Here is a 25,868-nt window from a genome sequence, read left to right as displayed (position 1 = left end):
TAACATAAAATTAAATAAAACAAGTGCCATTGAATGCTAAAACTTATCTAACTTATATATGCGTATAAAATAAATATTTTAAATTATCCTTAATCTACTGAATATATTCAAAGACAGATTGATCATGTAATTCGGTTATATCTGACTCTTTGTATAATTTTTCAGTATCATAAAATGTAACAGATGCCCTTACAGCTGCATGCTCTATAGATAATTCATTAATACCTCTTATTATCCTACAATATCCTTTCTCACCCCAACCTTCCCCCCAACTGTTTTGTACGATCCAATATGGAATTTTTTCGTTATTTTTTGTCTCCCAACCCCATCCTGTAATCACCATTGCATGGTCTACTTTATACCAAGGTATGCTTGACCATGGGTATCTCCTTTTTATTGGGTCGTAAAAACCTTTAAATATTCCTGATTTATATAAAGAAAATTCTATAGTAGGTTCTAAACTAACTGCTATAGGACCTTCTTTCCAAATAGACTCCATTATATCCTCTGGCGTGCTTTTACCATATAAATTATTTATATAGCCATATTCTTTAACCCTTATTAATTTGGAACACGATTTAGGTATATTATTTGTAATAGGTATATCCATGTTACATTTAGTATTTGCTGATCCCAATTGACCACCTAAATCCCAACACAATTGCTGTATTGTTTTTAGTTTAATTTTTTTACTAATCTCTTTTTTATTAATTGTTTCATCGCTATAATCAGAACTTGAAATATGATAATAATTTTCTTTATCAAAACCATTTACATATTCTTCCATATTAGTTAAACTATCATCAACGGATTCGTTTTCGTTATTATTATCATCTTCATCTTCATTATTATTTTTTAATTCTAAGAAACTATGCCCGTCATCTGCCAAGTTTGTATCATCGGGTATATTTACTGGAGTTGGAAAGATCTTCTTGACACCAATCAATTTTGAATAATCATGAATACATTCCTTAGTCCTTATTCCAACCTCTTGTGCAAATTTAAATGCCAATGTTATCAAACCACCTCCACATCCCTGGTTATATACATTGCAATCTGTCATTTGTATTGATGAAGCAAATACTTTCCCAAAAATATCCTCTTCATTGTGATATTTTATCCAAAGACGCGTAGTTACTATAGTAGCTGCTGTTAGCGCAAAGCAATTACCACAGTCACCCTGATATGATGACTTTGGTATTATATTATATTTTTTTCCTATCCTACCATATACATGATTTTGATTAGACCAGTCAAAATATTTCAATTTTAACCATATCGGAACCTCATTTTCATTTTTAAAATCATCACTCTTACTTACTTTTGATATTTCACTAACATAAGTATCTTTTGACTTTTTGTTTGGCAAAAAATGTGGTGATATTTTAAGTGTTTTTCTTATCTTTTTTAACGTATCCAAGTCATTTCTACCTCTAATTTGGAGTTCATCCGTTCTACTCCATAACTTATATTCATCATTAATACTTGAATATCTGTATGAAATTTCATTCAAGTATTCTGATACAGATGGGTTTTGTGCATTGGCAGGATGATCAGGTGGTAGTCCCAATGGTGATATTCTCCATCTCGGTAATTTTGAGGTCCATTCCCTTCTATTTGTTTTTTTACCATTTCCATCCAATAATCTCATCCCATACCAACATCCTCTACTTAAATCTAAATCATTTTTCATCAATAACCATGGAAAATTATTCACTTTACTTCTTTCATGTATTGACAATAGCCTATTATTGTCATCATTATTTTCAATATTTGATTCCCACCAACCCAATAGTGTTGTATGACAATAACTATATGATAAATTAATTTCTTCCTTTTCATTAATGTATTTAAAAAAAGCTGAATATCTATTTTTTTCTGTCCAAAACATCAAACCCTGATCTAATAAAACTGTCCATTTCCCTGTGGTATCTACCTTTTCTATGAAGTTGTCTTTAATACTATGCTTGTCGTTTATATTTACTGATGTTATTTTAAAATCATCGTTACCAAAAAGTATATCTAAACTATAAACATGGTCAAAATAGTCATTTTCTAAACCACTTTCTAGTGGTGTCAGCTTATCATGGGCGTCATCTCTGTCTGGAGATGGAAACCCACATGTTGGATCTTCAAATTCCCTATTTTCATCACAGGGTCTATATTTTCCAATGTAAATCCTCCAAGTTCCAACAACATCTCCATGTAAGCAGTTTGGTGGTAGATCACACCTACAAAAATGTGCTAATATAAATATCAGTGACCATAAAAGCAGTTTGCTTTTTAAAGTAAAACAAATATTTTTGAATATTACTTTATACATTTAAATATTTAATTAAAACAAAAGGCAATACATTTAATTATGTTACTTATATGTACGTATATATATTTGTTTGCCTCTTATTTACATTAAACTTTTACTACTACTATTAAAGTGTCAAAAATAGATATTATATTTGTGCGTGATTTATTGTTTTTTATCACTATGATCAGTATTAATATTTTCTTTTCTTTCAATATTTGACTTAAAAATTAATATATTTTATTTTAAAATTAAATGGAAACTAAATATGTAAATAGCGGCAACTTATGAAATTTATAAAAAAAATAACACTGTAAACCTATATTATCGTTATCTTTTATTTTATTTTTTTTAGTTAAATGCCATAAATCTCCATTCAATCATTTACAGTATGTAATTAATCTTTCAATTATTTTGTTTTCTCATTTTTATTCCCTCTTGAATTTTTAAATCATTCAAAACATGATATGTAGACTTTGTTTAGTGTATTTTATTGTATCTTTAGTGATTTAATAGAAACTTAATATTATATTCGTAAATATATTATTTTTTACTATTTCAATAACGTGTGTGAAGTATATTTATAAAAATTAAATCTTAAAAAACTCGGTTATTCGTCTTATTTTCCTAATAACTTTTTCCACATGCAATACGTGTCAAATATGTATATTATAGTAAAACGTCTCAAAAAATTACCTATATATAGCAAGCTAAACAGGATTATAATAGCAACATGTAAATAATGCAGTTCATAAGTTAATATAAAAAAATTAAACAAATCAAAATAAAACAATTAATGCTGTAATAATTAAATAGTAATATTGTCCACTTTCAATCATTACTAGTAAATGAGTAAAAAATAGATCACCTTTATAAATTTAATGTAGAAGATAACATATCATCTAACTGAATGCCTCTAATTATAATTCAGATTTGTCTCTTATTTCACTACTTGTATCTTCTCTGTTCCCGTATTGTGTTTCATTTGAAGCATTAAAGTTTGTACCATTATATTCAGTTGAGTTTGAATTTAATTCAAAATTAACATTAGTATCATTAATTTTAATATATGAATCATTATTATCTACATCATTATTTACCGTACTATTTGCATTATATTCCGGCGTATCATCCGTCTCATTTTTGCTATTTTTTTGCGACTTGGTTTTAATTTTTGGTCTTGGTTTAGGGATGTTCCTAACCCTAACTACACTCGAATGGAGAAATTCAAGCTTTTGAAGTGTTTCATCCCTAAGTAAAACGGGAACATCTGTTGGTTTGAGATTTAACTGTTTATTTTTTGTTTCAGTATACCAACTTTGGAATTCATTCAAAATAGCTTTAACCTCATCAAAGGTCGTATTTTGAACCCACGTATGAGTAAATGATATTGAATTGAATAATTCAATAGTTGAATTAAGTTTTTTATCTACATTTAATATCAACTCATCCCTATATTTATATTCATCTGCTTTTAAATCAATAACATCAGTCAAATTGGTTATTTTCTGGATATTTTCTTCAACCGATTCCAGTACTATTCCATCTCCGACTTCATAAAGCCAGTCTTCTGTTTTTGAAAGTAAAGAATTCAACTCATCCCTTTCAGATTCAAGAGTAACCTTAATATAAACATCTTCGTAAAGTTTGTTCCTATTATCATAAATGAGCGATTCAAGTGTATTCTTAGAATCCATTAATTGTCTGTGTTTGGCATCAAGTTTGTTGAGTTCATTTATATGATGGCTTATTGTTTGTTTTTCTTCTCTCGTAAGAGGTATTGGGCACGCTATTTCAACTTTTGTAAAGTTCAATGCAAATGGAGAAGGTTTTAATATTGTTTTTTCTTCGAAAATAGTTTTTGTATTGTTTTTTCTATTCATTGCCTCATTTGACTCACGAGTACTATTGTTGTTTGCATCAATTGTACTATTGCTACTTAATGTTGAGTTTACAGGAACAATAACAGGTACTTTAATGGTTTGATTAACTAATTTCCACGCATAAACGCTTTCTAAATCAACAATACCGAATGTGTTAACCCTGATTTGAAGTGTAACGTTTAATTGTGAAACACCGTCCTCATTAGATTTAGATAAATATTCATTTATGCCTGAAACATTATATTGAGTAATTGGCATGTTATTTTCATTCAATATTGCGATGAAATCCTCACTAAATTGGAAATCTAACTTATGTACACCGTGAAATTGCGTTGAATTATTGATGAAAACAATATTTTCACTACCTATTTTAATGGAAAATTCATTCGAAGATACTTCATTATAAAAAATGTTTTTTGTTCTGAAGGTAGCAGATTGATTGGCAGCTATAAAGGCTGCGCCGAATGCCATTGCTTCATCACCATTTAATCTTTGGCTAACATTTTTACCGAATGACGCAAAATACCTTTCCAGCGTAGACTTAATTCCTGGTATTCTTAAACCACCACCTAGCAATTCAATATCAGTAATATCAGCCATTGTCTTATTGGATAACTTTAAACTTTCTTCAATAGGCTTTAAAGACTTCGAAACAATACTATTCTCTATTGACTTGTCAAATTCTTCTCTATTTATTGTTTGGGATATATCTATATCTTTATACAGTGATTCTACAAAAAAATCCGTTTGTTTTAATGTAGAAAGTAATAATTTTGTCCTTACACTTTGTTTAAATATTTTTTGTAATACTCTTGAATTATCTAGTGGTATCTCACTCAATTTACTACTTTTAGGTGAATTTTTGATTCTAGCTAACATTAAATCAACTATTGAAATATCTGCTAAATAGCCACCAGAATTGTAATCTGTATGACACCCCAATACATTTATTATGTGTGTCTGTACATTTCTTCCCATATGTGTTATGTTTGTCGGTAAAAAATCTACAATACATGATGATATATGTTTAGCTCCCATGTCATAATACAAGAATGTCGATTTTTGATCACTTTTTAGGTCTGTGGATTGATGAACTGCTGCTGCTCCCAGTGAATTCACCAAACCAAACAAATTTAATCCTGCTATTTCACTGGAATCTACCAAGCTTTGGCGTTGTCTTTGTGTAAACGTTGGTGGAACTGCAATTACAGCCCCTACTGTTTCGCTTCCAAATATAGGACCTGGATCATTATGGCTGCCTTTGTTTAACATCTTTTTATTTTTAGTCTTCCATAATCCCTTTTCATGTGAACTCCCTTTTCCCACAGATTCTTCTGTCATTCTCCTCATGAAATCCAAATAATGCCCTGTAAGCTCTTCCGGAATCATTGCATGTCCATCTATACTGACTACCACTCCATTATGAGCGTTATTGTCTTCTATTATATATGGATAAAGATCTTTACGCAGCCCATTTGGATGATACATGCCACTATTGTATTCATTCTTACTTCTATATACAGATGCACACATACCTAAAAAACTAGGTATATTTAGTAGTGTTTTAGATGGATTTCTAATTACATTTCCTAATGAATCCTCACCAAATAATCTTATCAGTGATGGTGTTGAAGCTACAAAAGAAACTGCTGTAGCCGTTTTCCTTTGGCTATGTGAATTAAGTATCATCTCTATTCCACGCCCAGGACGAATAAGAGCGACTTTAGTACTATCATTTCCAAAGTCGATGCCTACTAGTGAACACCTTACTGTTTCGAATAATATAATTAATGCAACTATTAAAAATAAACTTGATTTTGTTTTATTTATAAATAAGTTATCTAGTTTATAATTACTCATTATTATACTTGCTAATTATTGAAATATATTTTAATACAGTATCAACTTTTTTCTAAACTATCCTTGATAATTTAATATTGTTAATTTTGAAAAATTAAGTTGTAAATAATTATTATATTCCTTATATCAACTATTTATTCTATTTTAGATCACAATTTTGGGAAATTAAACAAATAAATTTAAATTGTCTGTCAATTATTTTTATATTTCACAATAATATACTTATCAGTAATAATAACCTTTCAATTAAAGGAAACAAATAAGTATCAGTAATTTATCAATCTTTCCGTTTTATGTTTCTTGTTTTTATCCCACAATATTACTTTCACACCCTCCTTAATTTCTTCCTATCAGATTATCATAAAACTATACTGTTACAATATCTTAAAAATAAAGTCTCTATTAAAAAGCAACTTTGAAAAAAACTCAGACTACATTCCGGGTTTATTTACCTCAACCATCAATAAACATTAACAAATGTGTCAAACATAATTATCAGTATTTGATCTCTTTTGCCGGTATTAAATTAAAATTAAAACCTATATTTTTTTATTTGTATGTTTTATTTACATTAATAACAAAATCGATACCCGCATAAACAATTATTAATACAGAACAAACCTATTAACCCCCAAAAAACACAAAATAGAAAAAGGGAAAAATAGAAAATAAATAAGTATTTGAACAAATTGAACTGAAAAGAAGAAGAAAACTTTAACTTTATAAAGGTCGTTACAAGGAGGAGCTGTTCTGTAGGGTGAAATTAAATATAATTAACACATCTATAAAGTATAACTGGCGGGTGGCTTAATATTTGAGGGTTTAGTTTTGTACATAATAAATTTATATTGGGAAATATTTGTTAATAAAAAAATATTAATAAAAGTAAAAGCGTGAAATTTTATTTCACATTAATATAAATGACAATTAGAATACAATAAGAAGTTATAAGGATTTAATTGAACCTTTTATTTTACATTACACATTATTGTTCCCATAATACACTATTCAAAAAGAAAATAAATTGTGCACTATAGTAACAATATTATATACTTTTTTTTGTAATTATTTTGTATAATTAATAGTATAAAATAAACAACCACATGTTCATATAATAACGATTATACTTATTATGTTATACAAGTAAAAGAATTGCCAATATTAGTAACAATAATATAATTAGTATAAATATTATAATACATTCTTATATTTATTTATGAAGGATAAGATTTTAGGGGAAATAAAAAGAGGTGAACATGATGTGAAACCACACCCTAATTCAGTTATTTCATCTTTTCATGCAGATGCTCCAACTTTCCAACCTAGAAGCACATTTTTAATAGGTGGTGGAATAAGCAGTTCAGTTTCAAATTCAAATCCTGTGATTTCATCAAACTCTAATTCAAAAAATTCATTAAATAATGAATCAAATTTGATTTCAAATAATGAAATAACATCAGGATTAACAGCAACTGCCCAGCCATTTATTCCCTCTTCTATCAGACATAACACAACTGGAGTTTTAGAAGGAATAGATTATGGTTTTCATATTTCACCTAACATAGGAGTAGTAGGTGGTGGTTTAAATATAGGTTTGGGTGATGTTTCTGCCAATAACAATAATAATAATAATAATAATAATAATAATAATAATAATAATAATAATAGTAATAATAATAACAAAAGTGATAATAATAATAATAATAATACTAGTAATAATAATAATAATGATAATAATAATAATAATGATAATAATAATAGTAATGATAATAATAATAATAATAATAATAATAATAATAATAATAACAGTAACGATAATAATAATATTAGTAATAATAATAATAATAATAATAATAATAATAATAGCAATAGTAATAAATATTCTTCACCTGAACAAGTAAATAGTCATTTGAATTCGAACTCATTGCATCATTTGAAGCACGGAATAATATACACTGGAAATGGTTTGCAAGAGAGTAATATCTTATCTCTTCATCATGGTGGAAACTACAACTCAAATGGATTGGATTTAGTAGCTGATAATCACATTAAAAGTAATCGTAACAAGGACAATAATAGTAATAGTCGCAATAATAATATAGACAGCAATAATCATCAAATTATTGTACGTGGAATTAATAGTGGAAATATATCTTCAGTAGAAGACGGAAATGTGGTTGAATCCGGAGGAACAACTCAAGTCCCTGGTATTGAATATGATGGTATTTTGCTTGGAAGTAGTGGTTCTAGTTCCACTCAAAAACAAATATTTAATAATAGTGCTAATAATGGTAATTCTGGAATTTTGGTTGATGATTCTGTTCAAAATACTGGTATTCCAGGAATTCAATATTGCAACGACGTTGCTAACACTGGCGGTAATAATAGTAATATAAGAAGTATAACTGGAACGGACTCGGGTGGTTTCTATGGTGGTGAATCTGGGGAAAATGGAGGAAACCATCATGCTGGAATAGGAATAACGCAGTCGGCACACTCACATAGCCATCAGCAGCAGCACTATCATCACCTACAACATGGGATGTTGGGAGGAATTGGAATGTTAGGTGGGGGGCAAGGACAAATACAAGGAAAAATTCAGGGACAAGGACAAATACCGGGAATAGGATCAGGGATGAGTATGTTACCGGGAGCAGGAGCATTTTCAGTTGGTAACGTAAACAATCACAATAATCATCAAAATGGGAACGTATTAGAACTCTCAGAATATTGTAGAAGAGTAAGAGGTTGGAATCTTCCATTTTTAAGAATGATACCACAAATGAATGCGATAACTCAGATAAGGCACGAATTACAACTCCAAAATATATCTTTATTACTCACACAGAATGATATTTTATCAATGAATACAGGAATTGGAGGACATTCAAATACTGGTGTACACAATAATAACAGCAGTAACAATAACAATCATCATCATGGTAATTCAGGTACAGGTCAAAGTACAGGTCAAATTCAAGGTGGTCCGTCATCCCAAATGTTAATTAGCCAACAACATCAGCATTATGTTCCACAAATAGTACAGAGAAATTATTATGGCTTGTGTTTATTAGATGATTCAAATATAATTTCAACAACGAGATTTTGTGGATATCAAACATATGCATACAAAGCTATAAATATAGAGGATTATACTGCCTACTGTTTAAGAAGAATAGATAACTATCCATTCTCTGAATTAGATAATACGAGACACTACCTCGATAGATGGCACAAATTAACTCAACATCCTTGCATAGTATCTTATAGACAATGTTTTGCTTCTCTAGATTTTCCACAAGGGGGGGCTCTAGTGGTTGTTTATGATTATATTCCAAACGCAAGTACAATGGAATCAGTTCACTTTAAAGAACCTATTGGTGAACCTTTACTTTGGAATTATATTATCCAGATTGTTTTGGCTCTGGTACATATACACAGTTCACAACTCGCAGCTAGGGTTATAGACCCAACAAAATTATTAATATCATATAGAGGAAGACTAAGGCTAAATTGTGTTGGAATATTAGATTTTACAAGAATAGATGAATCAAAGACAATAGTTGACTATCAAAAACAAGACTTAGTCGCACTTGGTTATATTATTTTGGCACTCTGTTGTGGCTCATTGACTATAATTAATGATTTAAATCATGCAGTTGAACAAATATTTCTGAAATCGTCTATGTATTCCAATGACCTTAAGAAACTAGTATTAATATTATTATCTAAACCTGCACTGAATAAAAACAATTTGGATGTTTTTATTCTTGCAAATATGCTTGCAGCTAGAATGATCCCACAAATTGAGCACAGTTTAAAATTAACAGATGCATTGGAAAATGAATTTAGGAAAGAGATAGACAATGGAAGATTGTTTCGTCTATTAACTAAAATAAATACAATTGCTGATAGATCCCAACTTAATTCGGTACATAAGTGGAATGAGACAGGTGACAGATATATATGTAAACTATTTAGAGAATATTTGTTTCAACAAACTGACAATCAAGGAAGACCCGTCGTTGATATGGGGCACATACTAGATTCTCTAGCCAAGGTTGACGTCGGAACAAGTGAAACAGTAACATTAATGAGCAGTGATGGATCTTCTATTCTATTAGTTTCCTTTGCCGACATTAAACACTCAATTGAGAAATCATTTTGTGAGATTATTGCATCCACCACTACCAATTCAAATTTCAACGATTTATAATCATCTAATACCTGGGAAGGCATCTAAAAACATTAAAAAAGATTTAGTATCATATAGTTACTGTATATTAACAAGCATTACTTTTTCCTCCAACTCACACATTACGTGGTAAATATCTTAGATTTATTTAAATAAAACATTTAAATTATTTGTGAATTAAATAAATTATTTAGCTAGTGTTTTCTATTTTCGATACCACATACCCCGCTAACATCAGGCGGGAAATAGATGTAGATGTCTTTTTTATACGTATATGTTTTTATGTATTTTCAATATGATAATTAATAATAATGTATTGGGGTAAATTAAATCTAAATAATAGTGTATTGTGTGCATATAAATACATCTATACACATTTACTATTTAACAATTGTGTTTTATGGATTTAATATTACGTGAATAAATACAAGTGTATACATGTACATGGTTTTTTTTTGAAATAATATTTATTTAGCTATCAGTATTATTAATAAGAAAGGTTATAACATAAATTTAGAAATAAAGGTAGAAAAAAATAAAAACACGAAGGAAAAGGCATGGGATCAAGATCAATTAATCAGATAAAAAAATTCACGAATAGTAATTAATAAGTTAAAGAAGTGAATACTAAAATACTTATATTTGTACATTAAAAAAAACAATAGTTATTTGTCATATTATTTAATAAAATGGGAAATCAATTGGTTAAATTGCGTGCAAGCAGAACACAAGATGCAGCAGAAGTCAGAGAGTGGGCCTTTGCAACGTTTCCAGGTTTAGAAACAAACCTGGAGGCAATATTTGCGTATCACTGTGTAGATGGGATAGGTCTATTGAAATATGAAACAGTTGAAAAAATAGCAAGACATTTAATAATGAACTTTGGTTATACTGATTTATTGCTTAGGTTTGCAAATCAGGACGGTACATTAGACAATAGCCACGTTAGCTATAGCCTTTCTGTACTAGGTGTAGATATAAAAAAACCAATGACATTAGATGCTTTTAAAGACTTTGTTGTATCTTGGTTAGATAAGTTAATTGAAGTGCAAGATAAAGATATTGAAAATCTAAATTCCGCATTGTGTAATGAACAAGAGAAACAAAAAGCAAGAATATTATATGCAGTATCACAATGGAGAGAAAGATTTAAGACCATAGATGATTTCCATGTATTTTGTGATGATGTTAGAGATGCAAAGAAAGTTGAATTGGACGAAGTTGTTGCTGATGTTTACGACATGCAAGAAAAACTAAACGAACAGCAACTTCGTTTATTACAAAGACAAAAAGAAGTTGAGGAAGTTTATGCTAACGTTCAAGCTGAGGAAGCTGCTATCCAAGAAGCTCTTTCAAAGGCTCCTAACCAAGCGCAAATTATTTCTGAAGAAATTGCTAAAACATTTAAGAATAATATTCAGGGTGATGTTACTCAAATAGCTTATTCGTCAGAATTAACTCCATTCGGTGCACCTGTTTCAGCAGGTGCTTCTACTTCATTCAAAAGAAACATTGCAAAAACAAAGAAATCATCAAAGGTTCTGGGTATGTGTTAAACTAATATAACATTTTCTATTTCTATAGTGGCTATTAAGGAGGCATAACACATACTAATTTAAACACCGATTTATTTGACTACAATACATATATTTATTTGAAATTCGTATTTCATTACTAGTTAGATTGGATTTAAGGGAGAATTTTGAATAAAAAAGGAATAGAAAATAATCATTCTTTAAAATAACTATTATCTTAAAAAAATGAGGAACATAACAACAAATATTGCTTACATATTAAACAAGTAATATTTATTTAGATATGTTGTGATTTATCGTTTTAGTATGTTCCATTGTTAATATTTATTTTTTTATAGGCACCTTAAAAAACTATTAAAAATAGATATATTGCGTATTAGTTGTACAAACTGTCTTTTATTTCCTTTTCTAAGGTATTTTGTAATTTAAACATCATTTTTTTTATTTCTTCAATATATAGAGTTACACCAGGAGTAGATATTGAATTAAAGTAACATAGTAACTCTTTTGATATCAATTTCGATTTTTGAGAAAGTTTTCTCATATTTTTGTCAATAATATATGTTCCATCGTTAAAACTTTTACTATATGTAATTTTTTTTAAATTATTAATATCTTCTTTTATTTTTTGATAATCATAAATTATTTCCTTATAATTTTTTGTAGTATCTTGAATTTCTCTACATAGATTTATATTTGATACAAATTCAGCTACAATATCTTTATAATCCTTTGTTAAGTCTGAAACGTTGCTTTTGGCTGATGAGAAATCCAGTATTAATCTTTCACATTGTGTATCTGGCCTTTTTTTTCTAATCATATATTTTAATATATATAAACTTCTCGATATTTTATCGTTATCTTTATTTATTCTATTACAATATAAGTTAATTTGCCCCTCTAAATGATCCAGATATTTTTCTATCATATTAATATGTTCTTCCAAAACTTTTATTTCAAAGTTATAGCTTGCAATTTTGTTTATTATAGTTGAATGTTTATTTATAATCTCTTTATATTTTTTAAGTTCTATTTTATATTTATTAATTGTTGAAATTTGAGTGTTATTATCTACTCTTCTTTGGTGTTGTATTTCTCTATCTAAAATATTATACCCATATTTGTCCAACATTTTTTTTGACTCCTTTATTATACTTTCCACTTTAATCTCGTCTATATTTGTTAAATTGTTAAATATTATATCTATTTCTTTTATATACTCGTCTATCTTATTTTTATTTTTAATAGTTCTTTCTTCAAAAAATTTATCAATATTTGAATATTCTTTTTCAGTGTTATTCATTTTTTTCTTCAAAGCAGCCAATTTATTCCTTATTTTTCGTAAATCACTTAAATATTGATTATTTAATCTTACAACATCATTCCTTTCTTGGTTTGAATTTCTATGTAAATTATCCATATAATGGTAATAATCAACTAACAAACTTCTTGCTTTATTATTCAAAATGTAATCAACAGTTAGGCTTTGGAGTTCATTATTATCTTCTATTAATCTTTTTTCAAATTGCCACACTGAATTTTTTTTGTATATAGCATTATAAATATTGTCTATATTAAACAAATTATAATGTTGATTGTTTAGAGAAATATTACATTTTTGAATATATTTGTTTAAATATATCCTATTGGTGAGTAAATATAACACTTCTTCGTTATATCTCCCAGTAGTTTGATATTTATCAAATTCGTTATTTAATATATTCATTTGAAGAATAAATTCGAGAAACATCATTTCGTTAAAGTATCTTAGTTTATTTATATTATTGTCCAAACTTGAAGACTTTATTACAATCTCGGAATTCAAATACGATGATACTTTTTTAAATAAGCCGTTTATAATTGATAAATGATATTCTGAATTTTTATCAAATTTAAATGGATTTAGCAAATCTGGATTCCAAAGAGTATTTAATAAATCACTTAAATACTTTAAAAATTGTTCATAATAACTATATACACTCAATTTTGAAACACCATTCTCATTATTAACTTCAAATTCATTCATTACTATTGTAACAATTTCATTAATAATTTTTTTATATTCAATATTTAAATATTCGTAATGTCTATTTAATTTATTCAATACACCTAAAAAAATTTCAGATTTAATATCATTTCTCATTGATATTAATCTGTTATTCAATGAGCTAATTAAAGATTCGAAATAAATTAATGATTTATCAAATAAAGTTTCCATTTTTAATATATCACCACCTAAATCCTTTTTAATTGTTTTTATGAAGTCACCTATATTTCTTATTTTGGATGATAAAACAGATTTTAAAATATCAAACCAAATTTTGTATAGCAACGTTATTGTAGTTTCAAACCAACTAATTAATGGTTTCATCAGCCAAATATTTCGTACAATCCATTTATTGTGTTGGTCATTTAGTTCTAATGAATACTCCCTTAGTGACTTTATATCATTATACACATCCTCCACTGTAACTAATGAATTGAGTTTGTTGCTTCTTACATTTATTAATAAATCTAATAATCCTTTTATATTTGAATCCAATGTACCAAATTTTTCCATTATTGAATTGTACTCATTTATTATTTGTGAATTTTTGTTCAATAATATTAATGTTGAACTTTGATATTTTTTTATTTGTTTTTTTATCATCCAGTAATAGTTACCGGTTATAACGCTTGCATCTTCATATATCAAATTCCAGGCTATTTGATTACAATTTGATTTTTCTGTTATTTTTAGTGTTGACAATAACATATTATTCAAACTTCTTGATATATCTATAATACTCTTCCTATTTAAATATCCATCAATTCCAACTTTATCATTTCTTGTTGATTTATTATTATTTAACAATGATATTGATAGTGATGTAAACAAGTCCAACATTTCGTTCCATATATCTAAATCCAAACCATTTATGTAATTAATCGGCGTATTGCCAATATTATCATAATTTTCTCTCCCATCTTTTTCATTTAAAAATGTAGTATTACCTTTAATTAAGGAATATAGTTTTTTTTGCGATTCTATATTTATGTTCTCAAACATCTTTTCTTTTTCTAAATCAAAGTTTTTTAATATAAGCATCACATCCTTCTTATATTTTGTGTAAGTTTCATTGAACTTATTGTCCAACTTGCTAAATTCTGTATTATTATGTAGTGTCAACGCCGATTTAAATGTAACAATTTGTAATATTGTTGAATTTAATATACTGTCAATTAAATCAATACGTATCAACTTGTTTAATGTGTCGTTCTCTATTGCTTTATATACATTAATATCACCAACATGTATATAATCATAATGTGTCAGGCTTGTATTAGTAATATTTAAATTATTTCCAAAAGTTAAGTTATTATCTACATTTGACAGAAAAGTACTTTCATTTATAATTTTAATTCCATTGTTAATTTCAGATTCAACCATAGTGACAAAACTCCCAAAACAGCACAATAAAAGCAATATCAATGATTTACTATACTTTATTTTGTCTTTCATATTAAATAAACCATTTACATTCTTACTTTAGGACGGAACTATATATTATATTTATTACTGATGTTTTTTTCCGTATATATATCTATATAATTTATCTGCGTTTATTACTCAAATTTTTAATGAAATCTTTTAAGACATGTTAATTATTAATAGTTACATGCCTTTTAGCATTTGTCGCGCCAACATGTTTTTATGTATGTATAAATTATTTTTTAATAAAAAACAATTACAAAATGATATACATATAGTTACATAGTACATTCGAGAATATATAATATAGATAATGAAATGATCTTAGCCCTATGTTCTCACTATAGTTTATTTTGAATCTTTTTTTTTATAATCTCAAAATACAGATAATCTGTAAATAGTAGCCCACCGCACGCGCCATTACACTTTTGTGGCCTGTATATTCAGTTCCAAGGTTATAAGGCAACTATTGAGCAGATTAACCTAAATTTAGAATGAATATAAAACAAAGGAAAGATAATTAGTAATAACAATGTTAATGCATTAAAATGAAAATTTATATATATATCCTACCATATATTAAACAATATTAGTATAAAAGTTAGTTATTCCAGTTTTTTTCTTTTTTTGTGGATCCTTTATAAGAAAACAAATCACACTATCCTTTCAAACTCAAGGGCATAACCCAATACATTATTTATAAGATCTATATTTGTAATGTTCTGTTTGGCTTCACGTTCAAAATAAACAATATTATCAATAAGTTTCCATTGAATCTTCGGGTTCGCATTTTCATCTGCAAGAGAAGTATAATTCTGCGATATTTTGTTGATGAATGAGATTAACTCTTCATCACTTGAGAACCTCATCATGTCTTTAAGTTTATTAATGCTAATCTTACTAAAACTACACTCAATGCATCTGGCCACTTTTTCTCTACAGGTGTTAGTTAAATGTTTAAAAAATGATTTGTAGTACGGAGTTGGTAGATTGTTCTTTAACTGCATAACTTTGTCATAATTTCCATCCATTAGATGGTGTTCAATATCTTTAATACATGAAATTAAAACATCATCTTGATCACTTATAGGAATATTTTCCAGCGATAGATGAAAATCACCTATTCTATCATTACAAAGAAGAAACAGTAAGTGCAAACCTCTTATCATATTCTGATTCTCTGATACGGGAAGTGCCTAAGAAGTTGAGTTATAATATGTTAAGTTAAAACAAAAATTAACAAGAAACAATTAATGGCAAACTTACCTCGTAAAAGTCAATGTAAATTCTTTGCAAATTTAAAAAGTCCCTCTCAAACCCCGAATAATCTTCATTAACAGTACACATTAATGCCGACAACTCTAAAACATCTCTAGCAATTAGCAATTCCGTAATGTCATACTCCTTAGAATTTAAGCTCATGCTTGGAAACTCAATCAACATCATTTTCATACTTTTAATTAAGTTATTTATATTACTCATATTGCAATCTGGAATCTTCTTAAACTCTGATTTAGCCTAATAACATTTCACATAATATGACAGTTATTAAATAACATAATATGGTTTAAGATATACCCCACACACTTACCTGTTGTAATAAATCCAATATTTTATTTGTTTCTACGGATTTTGTCATTTTTATTTATTATTCTCAATAATAGATAGGTTGCTTCAAACAATAATGATTATGCATATATATAAGCAATCAAAAGAAAATCTAAAGATTACAAAACCTTTTTATGTATTTATGTATGGTTTTTTTGCTCAAACTATTTATATTAAATTAATCACTATTGAACTCAAAAGAAAATTGCTGGCTAGTTCCTAATATAAGAGCAAAAGAAAAGTTAAATAAATTACCATATAAAACCTGTATATTATTTTAAATAACAAATAAGCAAATAAAAAAAAGCCGCCTAAAACGGCACCCTTTGTGAGTTTAGAAATTAAACTGGAATATTACAAGGAAACAGGAAAAGAAACAAGTGAAATAAAGGTGAAACAATAAAATAATCGACTTAAATTGAGGTTATATTTTTTTGTATATCTAACTAAATAGTGAATTATTTTGGGTTTACCTCTGATATACTTGTAAGCAAATTTAACATTTATAAATCACAAATAATGTCCAAAGATCAGGTACTTTATAGAGACCATCATTCATTTCAGAGAATAGCACCGTATGGAGTAACAAATGAAGGTAATAATCATGGAAGTCATGGTTATAGAAACTTGAGAGGAGCAGAATTAAGAGAAGGTAGTGGTGGAGTGGGAGTAGGATCCGGATATGGAGGTGTCTACTATAATAGTCATCATTACGGATTGGAAAGTCACTATAATAATAGTTCAGGATATCCACAAAATGTTCACTCAAATCAATATGGTAGCAATAACAATAATTACCATAACTTTAATTCAGATAATGGAAGACATATTCAAGAAACGTATTATAAAAGATACCATCCCGGATTTTGGAGTCAACAACCTTATTCATATGAATATCAGTATGGTGACCAAAAATTTGGTCCTGGTGAACATACAGGTGGAGGGCCTATAGGAAACCAAAGAGTGTCCAAATTTTCCAATGGAAGCAACAAATGGGACAGATCTAATAATAATATCAATATCTATAACAATGGTAACGTCGGCATTAACAATAGAAAACTACAAAATTGTAATTTAAATATTGGCAATGAGAATAATAGCAATAATTCTGAAGATAGTTTAAACATAAATAATAATTTAAATGCATCAGATGAAGTGAAAGTTGCAGAACTAACTGAAAAACAAGTTGAGAAAGGGGTACGTGTTTTATCACAAGGTATAAAAAAGGAAACAACTAGCGACAGTTCCTCTATATCAGTGTTTCACGTTACTGGTGAAGGCTCTATTTGGGCAAGAATGGATGTGTTGAACGATAAGAAACTGTGTTATGAATGCCAAAAAATTAAATGGAAGGACAAAATAACACCATTATGTAATCATTGTTATAAAAATTTATCCTCTTCAGGTGGTCACGGAAGTTCCAGATCATCTAAAAAAGAATGCATATATTGTAAAATTGAATTTTTGCAGCATAGAATATTAAAAAAGGCAGCCAAGGTATTTGGAAAGGTAATATGTATGGAATGTTGCAGAAATCTTTGTAAATATAATACAGATCCAATAAGATGTCATTTTTGTGATTGTTGGTCAGCATGGTCAAGCAATTTTCTCTGTGATAGATGTACATCCTCTAGAGAAACATATGGAGAACCTCTACCTTGCGATATGTGTAGGAAAGTGTGTGCATTTGATAGAGGTGAGGACTCAAAAAAAAAGGTTGATGGAAGGTTATTTTGTTTTCTTTGTACTATTAAATATAAGAAACTAAGATATGAAGAAGTTAAAAAAACTAATTCTATATACTTAAGGGCTGAGAAGGCCCTTACAAAGATAAATCCGGATAAAAAAAATGATGATGGTGAAGCTTATAAGGATTCTAAAGATTTAAATGATAATGATGGGATGAATAATGATTGTAAAAAACATTCTTCGGACACTAATAATGACAACATTGATTGGAAATCGGTAGCAGAAGAGAGAATGGTGTTATATGAGAAAGCGAAACAACACTTAACTGAAATTAAATCTAAAGAATTGAGTGAAAAAATAGAAACTGGATCAATAATATCCAGACTTAAAGAGGATAATTCGAATTTAGAAAGCCAAAACAAGCAACTTGAGGAGACTATTTTACATTTAAATGCTAAATTAAATGATTGGGAACTTAAAATGAACAATATTTATGAAGAAAAGCAGAAACAAATCAAAGAGCTGAAGGATGAAAAAAAACGTATATTAGAAGAAATGCAAGATATTATCGAAAAATTAAAAGATGAAAACAAAGAACTTAAAATTATGATTAAAAATAACTCAACAAATTGAGGTTCTCTTCTCAATAGTATAATAATGATAAAAAATAAATATATTTTATTTTATTCCTTATATTAGAATTTATTCATTATTTCGAATATTAGTTCTTTGTTATACAATTAATATATGCACTTTATATCTAATATTGTCAGGCAACTTATCCACTTGACGGTAAATTAGTTATTGTTCCCATTCGATGCAGAAAAACACCCCACTTAAATTCCGTTTCATGCACTTACATATTGCTGTTTTTTTTTTACATGTTAAAGGTACTTAGAATATAAAGTTTCAGTGAAGACGCACTGGTTAAATAGAACATAGTAAAGTTAATGATTATTTAACAATGTTTAAATATGTTCATACTTAATTTTCCTTTGATATTGCATCTACCTGTTTTCTCCATTTCTTTAGTAGCATATCAAGATTCTTAGGGCGCTAAACTTGTTCAAGCGAAATACTAACTTCACCTTTTCTATCTAGGTTATTGAGTTTACTGGGATTTAAATTGGAAAGTGGTTGAGGTTAGTTTTTAATTTCTCTTTTTCTATCAAGTCTCAAGATTTTATCACCTGAATTATAAATATAATTATAACAATATAAATATGTAATATCGGTAATAAATCATTGAAGAATATTATATTATTTAAAAATAATAATAATAATGTATGTGGAAACTAAAGATCTACATTTGTTGAATGGTTCATTTTTTAGAGTTAATTTTCACGAAATTTCTCATGATAACCTTAAAAGCATATTAAAGGCGTGTGGTTTAAAATCATCCCAAAGCTCATCCTTGAATCAACAAATATTAATGCTAGAAAAAATAAGAAGATATTTACTTACAGGTAACTTAACTGAAATAATTTGTGATATTTCAGATAGAAACTTTGATAACAATGAAAGAAATCACTCAAATCTAAATAGAACTAGTAATATTAAAAATAATGTGAAGAATTTATCAATGAATTATAGGGATATTATAAATGAAAACACAATAACAACAGAGGTTGTTATTAATTCAATAAAAAAAGATCCAACTCTTCTTGAAAACATAATGATCAATGAAAAAACTACCGTCTCAGAAGTTTTAGAGTCTTGTTCTAAATATTTAAATGTACCAAAAAGCGTCATTACTTGCAAAGCTATTAACAAAAAAATACAAAATATATTAACTTCTCTGAATGTTCCCGTAATATGTGACTAATAAACTATGTGAGATAATTGAGAAATATATTATAAATTATACAAACATTTGATATTTTTATATTTAGAATATTTAAATAATAAAATAAAATGTTAATTTATAGGACATCTTGTTCGTAATTTACTATTTTGTTTTAAGTAGTTTATGCATAATAATCTTATTATTAAAACACTTCATCTTTGCCTTTTCTACGCATTTGTAGTTGCAATTATAACTATATATTTCAACCAACATTTGAAACAAGGTTGATCATTATTGGTTGTATAGAAACAATAACAGATACAAGTGTATTTGTATTATAAACCAGATATTTAATAAAAACATTTTTTAGCGCCTGAAACAAGGTGCATCTTCAGAACAGTAAAATAAATTGTAAAACATCGTATAACGTGTTAAAATTAATGTTTTTTTGCTGCTACATCTCACATTAAAAAAGATAAGACTTAAATAGAACTGTGTAAAATGGTCGACGGAGAATCTTATTTAAAACTAGATGAGATGAGTAAATCTACAGTTGAACAGGAGGATCCTATAAAAATAGGGCTTAGAAAAAGAATTAGAGAAATAAAAAGTATGAAAGATATAAAGGAATTGGATGATTTAGGTGAGATCTACTATAAGAATGACAACTTGATGAGTGAGCCAGAAATTAAATTTGATATTGATAATTATACAATTAAAGAGTATTTAGAGGAAGGTGAGAATTTTTATCCCTTACTTGAATGTTTATTGGAAGAAGAATCGCAAAATACAAGTTTTCCATTAATACAGTAAGTTTCAAAACTTATTTATGCATACATAAAAAAGTGTTAATTATAAATATCAACCTTAACTCCGAAACAGATTTATTGAAAGATTTAGAAATTTGCATGATGAGAAAGTGAAGTCAATGAATTTAGAGCAAATTAATTTATATTGCAAAGACATGTTAGAGTTCATAGATTCTGAAAAAAACAAAAATTAATTAATATATAGTACTTATTATGTTACTTTTATATAGTACAAAACTGGTGAATTTTATGTCATTTAAAGTTCGAAATTAGATTTTCAAGTTGACAAGTAATATTCTCAATTTTGTTAATATATCTATGACACATTTGTCTTTTTTCCACAATCTCTTTATCTTCTAGGAGAAGTTCATCGAACATATCATCTCTGTATAATTTTGTTACTAGCTCACTTTGAATTTTGTCCTTAACTGCGTTTACCATGAAATACATTATGGCTTTTGGTACTGAATCTGCAATGTTTTTTCTGACAATGTTAAAATAAGAAACGATAAAAAACTTAATTACGTCAGATTCAACTCTTTCTCTTTCAGTTGAACCATTAGAAGTCGTAATTATTTCGGGAACTGTAGGAAGTGATAAATTGGTATCATTGTTAATGGTATTATTTCTCGATATTGTATTATTTTTAATAACACTAATATTATCATCCTCATAATTATTATCATTTGCTAAAGTTTTGAATAAAACATTTGTTGAATTAGCTAGATTCTTGTTTTCACCCTGTACATTTAAATTTTCATTAACGCTGTTAACAGTTAAATTCTTAAATGTTCTTGTTATTGTCTCAAATACTCCATTTTGTAAATAACCTTGATTATCTCCTATTCTTATAATCCCACTATTTTCATCGTTTTCAACATTGTTATTTTTACTATTTGGAGTATACTGACTCTCATATTCTGAATATTCAGCAGTATTTGAAGCATTTTGATTTTTAGATAAATAGTTGTTTCTGTTGTTTGAATTACTATTAACATCACTATTGTTATTAATATTAATAGCATCCGTAGATTTGACTACTACCTTTTCATTCTGAGTTTTAAAAAAATCATTCAATACCAACCTGTTATTTATTTTTCTGTTTAAAAGTTTATGATTATTATTGTATTCTAAAACATCTTCTTGAGTATCAAATGGATCTTGATTATTATTAATTAATCTATTGTTGAATAACTTGTCTTTATAATTTCTAGGTGTAATGTCGTCACATTCAAATATGTTTGTTAATGCAGAAGCACCACCAATAAAATCGGGATGATTTGTATTAATATAAGATAATTCAATGTTAATGAGATCAATAATTGCTTTTTTTGTAGGGCCTAAGCATTCTTGCAGCACATTATCTACAACTTTGATTATACTTTTCCTTAAATTTTCGTATCTTATTAATTCTGGTAATGTACATTGATATAACAGTGTCTTTAATTCACTATAAACCTGTTCAACACAAGTTAGAGAAGGCTTTAATAGCTTCCTTATTTGTATTCTCGAAAGTATTTCAAATGCTCCTTCTGACACAAATAGAGAGGATCTTGTCCCTGTTGAGTTTTTTATTGCAGTTATTATTTCATCATCTGTTAAACCATCCAAAGGATCAAATTTAAATAGTGTAATACCGAACCAACTGTGAAATACATAGTTGATTCTGGCTCCACCAGATAATCTCATTGCACCTGATTGATAAGAGGCTTTTCCTTCTATCATATCCTGAAATTTTCTCGAAAATTTAGAAAAACAATCAAGTATAATTGCACCTTTGCTCATTATGTCATTATTAATTAATTTTAATATACCTATTGAATTTATTTCGTCTGTTAATTCAATAATATTAAATATATTATAAAAAACAAATTAGATGAATAAAATTGATTTAATTTTAAAAAATCAATTAAAACAAAAAAGCTGGATTAACTAGTAAACAACTTACCATAACTATCAAAAACAAATGAATAATCGCCATAACCTGCTAGTTCCTCTTTTTTAAATTCGATTATTTTCTTTATTTGATTTTTTATCTGTGGCAATAAGAGTATTATATGATCGATTAATTCTCTTTGAAGTGTTTTTATGAGATTATATGTGCCACACCTATTTATTACAGGCTTTAAGTTAATGTTATTCTCGAAGAAATTTCTCTCTTCATTTAATGATGCTCTTAGTGATTTTATTCCACTGTTTCTTTGCCTTAAATCTCGACACATTACTGCAATATGACCTCTTGATAATGGGTACAACTTATTATTTAATATTTGAATTAAACTTGTATAGTTTTCAACTGTATCTAATTTACTTAAAACACCTATTGTTCTTTTACCTTCAGGGTCAACCTCTCTTGCTATTTTCAAACTGTCTGAATTTGCTATATCTGTATTTGCTGCCGTAATTGCTAAAATTAAACAAGTTGGTCTTCTTATGTATGATAAAACTATTTTTCTTATTTGTAAATCAATGTCTGACGGTTGGTCTTCTACAGGTACTTTTGTCAAACCTGGGAGATCCACTAGTGTCAGATTTACTGTCTTTTTTGAGTATATTCTTAGTAATATTGGATTATCTGATACTTTTTTATTATCGCCCACTAGTCTATTAGTTTCTATTTGTATCTCTTCTTTTACTTTCTCAAAATCTGTAATTTTTATTCCTTTTTTATGGCCGAATTCAGCATAATCCTCCTTATTATCTTCATATATTTGTTGTAACTGAAGTATAAGTGGCCTTCTCGTTACTATTCCATGTCCTCTGGGTAATATATGACGGCCTGTTTCATTTACAAAACAAATTATAAAATAAACAAAAAGTAATAAATATCATTTTAGTTGTAAAAAAACTTTCCAATAACACTTACCTATAATGAAATCTAAAAGAGATGATTTACCGACTGATTGGGATCCAACAACTGCTATCTCTGGAAAATCTATGGGAGCATCCCCTAACTTATTTGAGTCTGAGTACTCTTTTATTGTGCATAAAACCTCTCTCAATTCATTCACAATTGGAATCAATGAATCCATATTTACAGATCTTGAACGATATTCATTAAAATTTAATTTCTAAAACAATACTATTTATTTATCACACCACTTTTCTTGATACATAAAAGAAGAAACAGCAAAACGACCAGCTGATTCTGATTTATTTTATTAAATGTTTTTTTCAAGATGGAATAACAATGATAATAATTATTATTGTTATTATTGATATTTAACAGGTAGAAAACGGGAGATGGCTACTTATTTTATAATAATTTCTTGACGCAAATATACAAGGATTACAACTTATTATGTTATTTATATAAATTCATACGGTTGTTTTTTAGTCAAATATTATATAAATAATCAAGTAAAATATTATCACAGCAAAAGAAAGGTATTAAGTTTCAATTTTATTTTACGGTCTAATTGGACAAAAAATGTAAAGTCATACAGTTTAAAGAATTTACCGCCACACGTTCCCCACAATTATATTTAACTACCTCTAATTGAAATAGTAAAGTAGAAATTAAAAAAAAAAAACAGCATCAATAACTATGTTTAAAACGTATGAGATAATTTATTCGATACTAACACCGAAATATTTACTTTCTATATTAGTCATAATTGTCATTTAAACCTTGATATTTTCCTAAAAGATATCAACATAATCAATTATTGAGAAAAATTTAACCGAAACCAATAAATTCCGATATTATTTACAGAATGTATCATACCACTCGCTTTTCATCTTAATATTTCTCACTTATAACTTATCTGTGTGGAGTCAACAACAATAGGCTGTTTTTAGAGATCCAAAAAAAATGAGTCAATAATAACTGGGGAAATACAAGATTTTTAGAAACATAGGGAAAGTCATTATAATTATTTAAAATTAGAGAAAAAGGGTACATTATGGCATTCGGAGCAAAAATGATTGATAGTAATAATTTTAAGAAACATTCTTCTCAAGGTTTCTCGCTAGCCAATCTAAACCTTCATATAAACCGTCTCCAGCAGTAGCACAAGTAGACTGAATAAACCAGCTTCTATGTCTTAGAGAACTTAATTGAAGTTTTTCTGTAACCTCTGTAACACTCATTGCATTTGGAAGATCTTGTTTGTTAGCCAGTACTAGCAACGTTGCATCTCTCAACTCATCCTCATTCAACATCCTCATTAACTCATCCCTAGAGTCGTTGATACGCTCTCTATCATTGCTGTCAATTACAAAGATAATACCGTCTGTATTCGTATAATAGTGACGCCACAATGGTCTTATTTTATCTTGGCCACCAACGTCCCAAACTGTAAACGAAATATTTTTATATTCAACAGTTTCTACATTGAATCCAATCGTTGGAATAGTGGTCACTACTTCACCCAATTTAAGTTTATAAAGTATTGTTGTTTTACCTGCTGCATCTAAACCAACCATGAGAATTCTCATTTCCCTCTTCCCAAAGAGCCTGTTCCATATTCTAGAAAGTGCCAGTCCCATATTTTCTACTTTTTATATAAATATTAATAGTTCTATTCAAATATATATGTATGCATATATACATACGTATATATATACATATATATATATGTATATGCGTACATGTATTTACTATGAATAATATTTATTTACTATTATTTTCAATATTAAATACTAATTTACAGGTATATTGAATAATAAATATAATGAAAGTTAATTCTAAGTATTATTACTTATGATTCAACTGCCTTTCTTATTT

General features: G+C 27.8%; 11 protein-coding genes across 11 annotated transcripts; 5 read left to right on the top strand and 6 right to left on the bottom strand.

The window, feature by feature from the left end:
• Window positions 1-94: 94 nt before the first annotated feature.
• FG379_002188 (secreted papain like protease) lies at window positions 95-2,323 on the bottom strand (the record flags this gene model as incomplete). The annotated part of the gene is made up of 1 exon (XM_067328057.1): window positions 95-2,323. One exon carries the CDS (start codon window positions 2,321-2,323, stop codon window positions 95-97), a length of 2,229 nt encoding a protein of 742 aa, XP_067183596.1.
• Window positions 2,324-3,222: 899 nt separating this feature from the next.
• On the bottom strand, window positions 3,223-6,045 carry FG379_002187 (HSP protein; the record flags this gene model as incomplete). Its single annotated transcript, XM_067328056.1, has 1 exon — window positions 3,223-6,045. The coding sequence occupies one exon, from the start codon at window positions 6,043-6,045 to the stop codon at window positions 3,223-3,225; it is 2,823 nt and encodes a 940-aa protein (XP_067183595.1).
• Window positions 6,046-7,261: 1,216 nt separating this feature from the next.
• FG379_002185 (uncharacterized protein) lies at window positions 7,262-10,261 on the top strand (the record flags this gene model as incomplete). The annotated part of the gene is made up of 1 exon (XM_067328054.1): window positions 7,262-10,261. One exon carries the CDS (start codon window positions 7,262-7,264, stop codon window positions 10,259-10,261), a length of 3,000 nt encoding a protein of 999 aa, XP_067183593.1.
• A 668-nt stretch (window positions 10,262-10,929) lies between these two features.
• FG379_002184 (uncharacterized protein) lies at window positions 10,930-11,796 on the top strand (the record flags this gene model as incomplete). Its single annotated transcript, XM_067328053.1, has 1 exon — window positions 10,930-11,796. The coding sequence occupies one exon, from the start codon at window positions 10,930-10,932 to the stop codon at window positions 11,794-11,796; it is 867 nt and encodes a 288-aa protein (XP_067183592.1).
• Window positions 11,797-12,151: 355 nt separating this feature from the next.
• FG379_002183 (uncharacterized protein) lies at window positions 12,152-15,205 on the bottom strand (the record flags this gene model as incomplete). The annotated part of the gene is made up of 1 exon (XM_067328052.1): window positions 12,152-15,205. The coding sequence occupies one exon, from the start codon at window positions 15,203-15,205 to the stop codon at window positions 12,152-12,154; it is 3,054 nt and encodes a 1,017-aa protein (XP_067183591.1).
• Window positions 15,206-15,900: 695 nt separating this feature from the next.
• Window positions 15,901-16,886, bottom strand: FG379_002182 (proteasome regulatory subunit Rpn12 family; the record flags this gene model as incomplete). Its single annotated transcript, XM_067328051.1, has 3 exons — window positions 15,901-16,443; window positions 16,514-16,765; window positions 16,839-16,886. 3 exons carry the CDS (start codon window positions 16,884-16,886, stop codon window positions 15,901-15,903), a joined length of 843 nt encoding a protein of 280 aa, XP_067183590.1.
• A 488-nt stretch (window positions 16,887-17,374) lies between these two features.
• FG379_002181 (uncharacterized protein) lies at window positions 17,375-19,177 on the top strand (the record flags this gene model as incomplete). Its single annotated transcript, XM_067328050.1, has 1 exon — window positions 17,375-19,177. The coding sequence occupies one exon, from the start codon at window positions 17,375-17,377 to the stop codon at window positions 19,175-19,177; it is 1,803 nt and encodes a 600-aa protein (XP_067183589.1).
• Window positions 19,178-19,826: 649 nt separating this feature from the next.
• On the top strand, window positions 19,827-20,369 carry FG379_002180 (uncharacterized protein; the record flags this gene model as incomplete). The annotated part of the gene is made up of 1 exon (XM_067328049.1): window positions 19,827-20,369. One exon carries the CDS (start codon window positions 19,827-19,829, stop codon window positions 20,367-20,369), a length of 543 nt encoding a protein of 180 aa, XP_067183588.1.
• A 462-nt stretch (window positions 20,370-20,831) lies between these two features.
• Window positions 20,832-21,143, top strand: FG379_002179 (uncharacterized protein; the record flags this gene model as incomplete). The annotated part of the gene is made up of 1 exon (XM_067328048.1): window positions 20,832-21,143. One exon carries the CDS (start codon window positions 20,832-20,834, stop codon window positions 21,141-21,143), a length of 312 nt encoding a protein of 103 aa, XP_067183587.1.
• A 248-nt stretch (window positions 21,144-21,391) lies between these two features.
• FG379_002178 (uncharacterized protein) lies at window positions 21,392-24,171 on the bottom strand (the record flags this gene model as incomplete). Its single annotated transcript, XM_067328047.1, has 3 exons — window positions 21,392-22,971; window positions 23,088-23,918; window positions 24,006-24,171. The coding sequence occupies 3 exons, from the start codon at window positions 24,169-24,171 to the stop codon at window positions 21,392-21,394; spliced, it is 2,577 nt and encodes an 858-aa protein (XP_067183586.1).
• A 910-nt stretch (window positions 24,172-25,081) lies between these two features.
• Window positions 25,082-25,630, bottom strand: FG379_002177 (ARF1 2 like small GTpase; the record flags this gene model as incomplete). The annotated part of the gene is made up of 1 exon (XM_067328046.1): window positions 25,082-25,630. One exon carries the CDS (start codon window positions 25,628-25,630, stop codon window positions 25,082-25,084), a length of 549 nt encoding a protein of 182 aa, XP_067183585.1.
• Between the last annotated feature and the right edge of the window lie 238 nt (window positions 25,631-25,868).

This window comes from Cryptosporidium bovis, assembly GCF_009768925.1.
Source record: "Cryptosporidium bovis isolate 45015 chromosome Unknown contig_3, whole genome shotgun sequence".
In the NCBI taxonomy this organism is placed as follows: domain Eukaryota; phylum Apicomplexa; class Conoidasida; order Eucoccidiorida; family Cryptosporidiidae; genus Cryptosporidium; species Cryptosporidium bovis.
The sequence above is the reverse complement of the archived record's forward strand: the minus strand, read 5'-3'. Positions and strand labels throughout refer to the sequence as shown.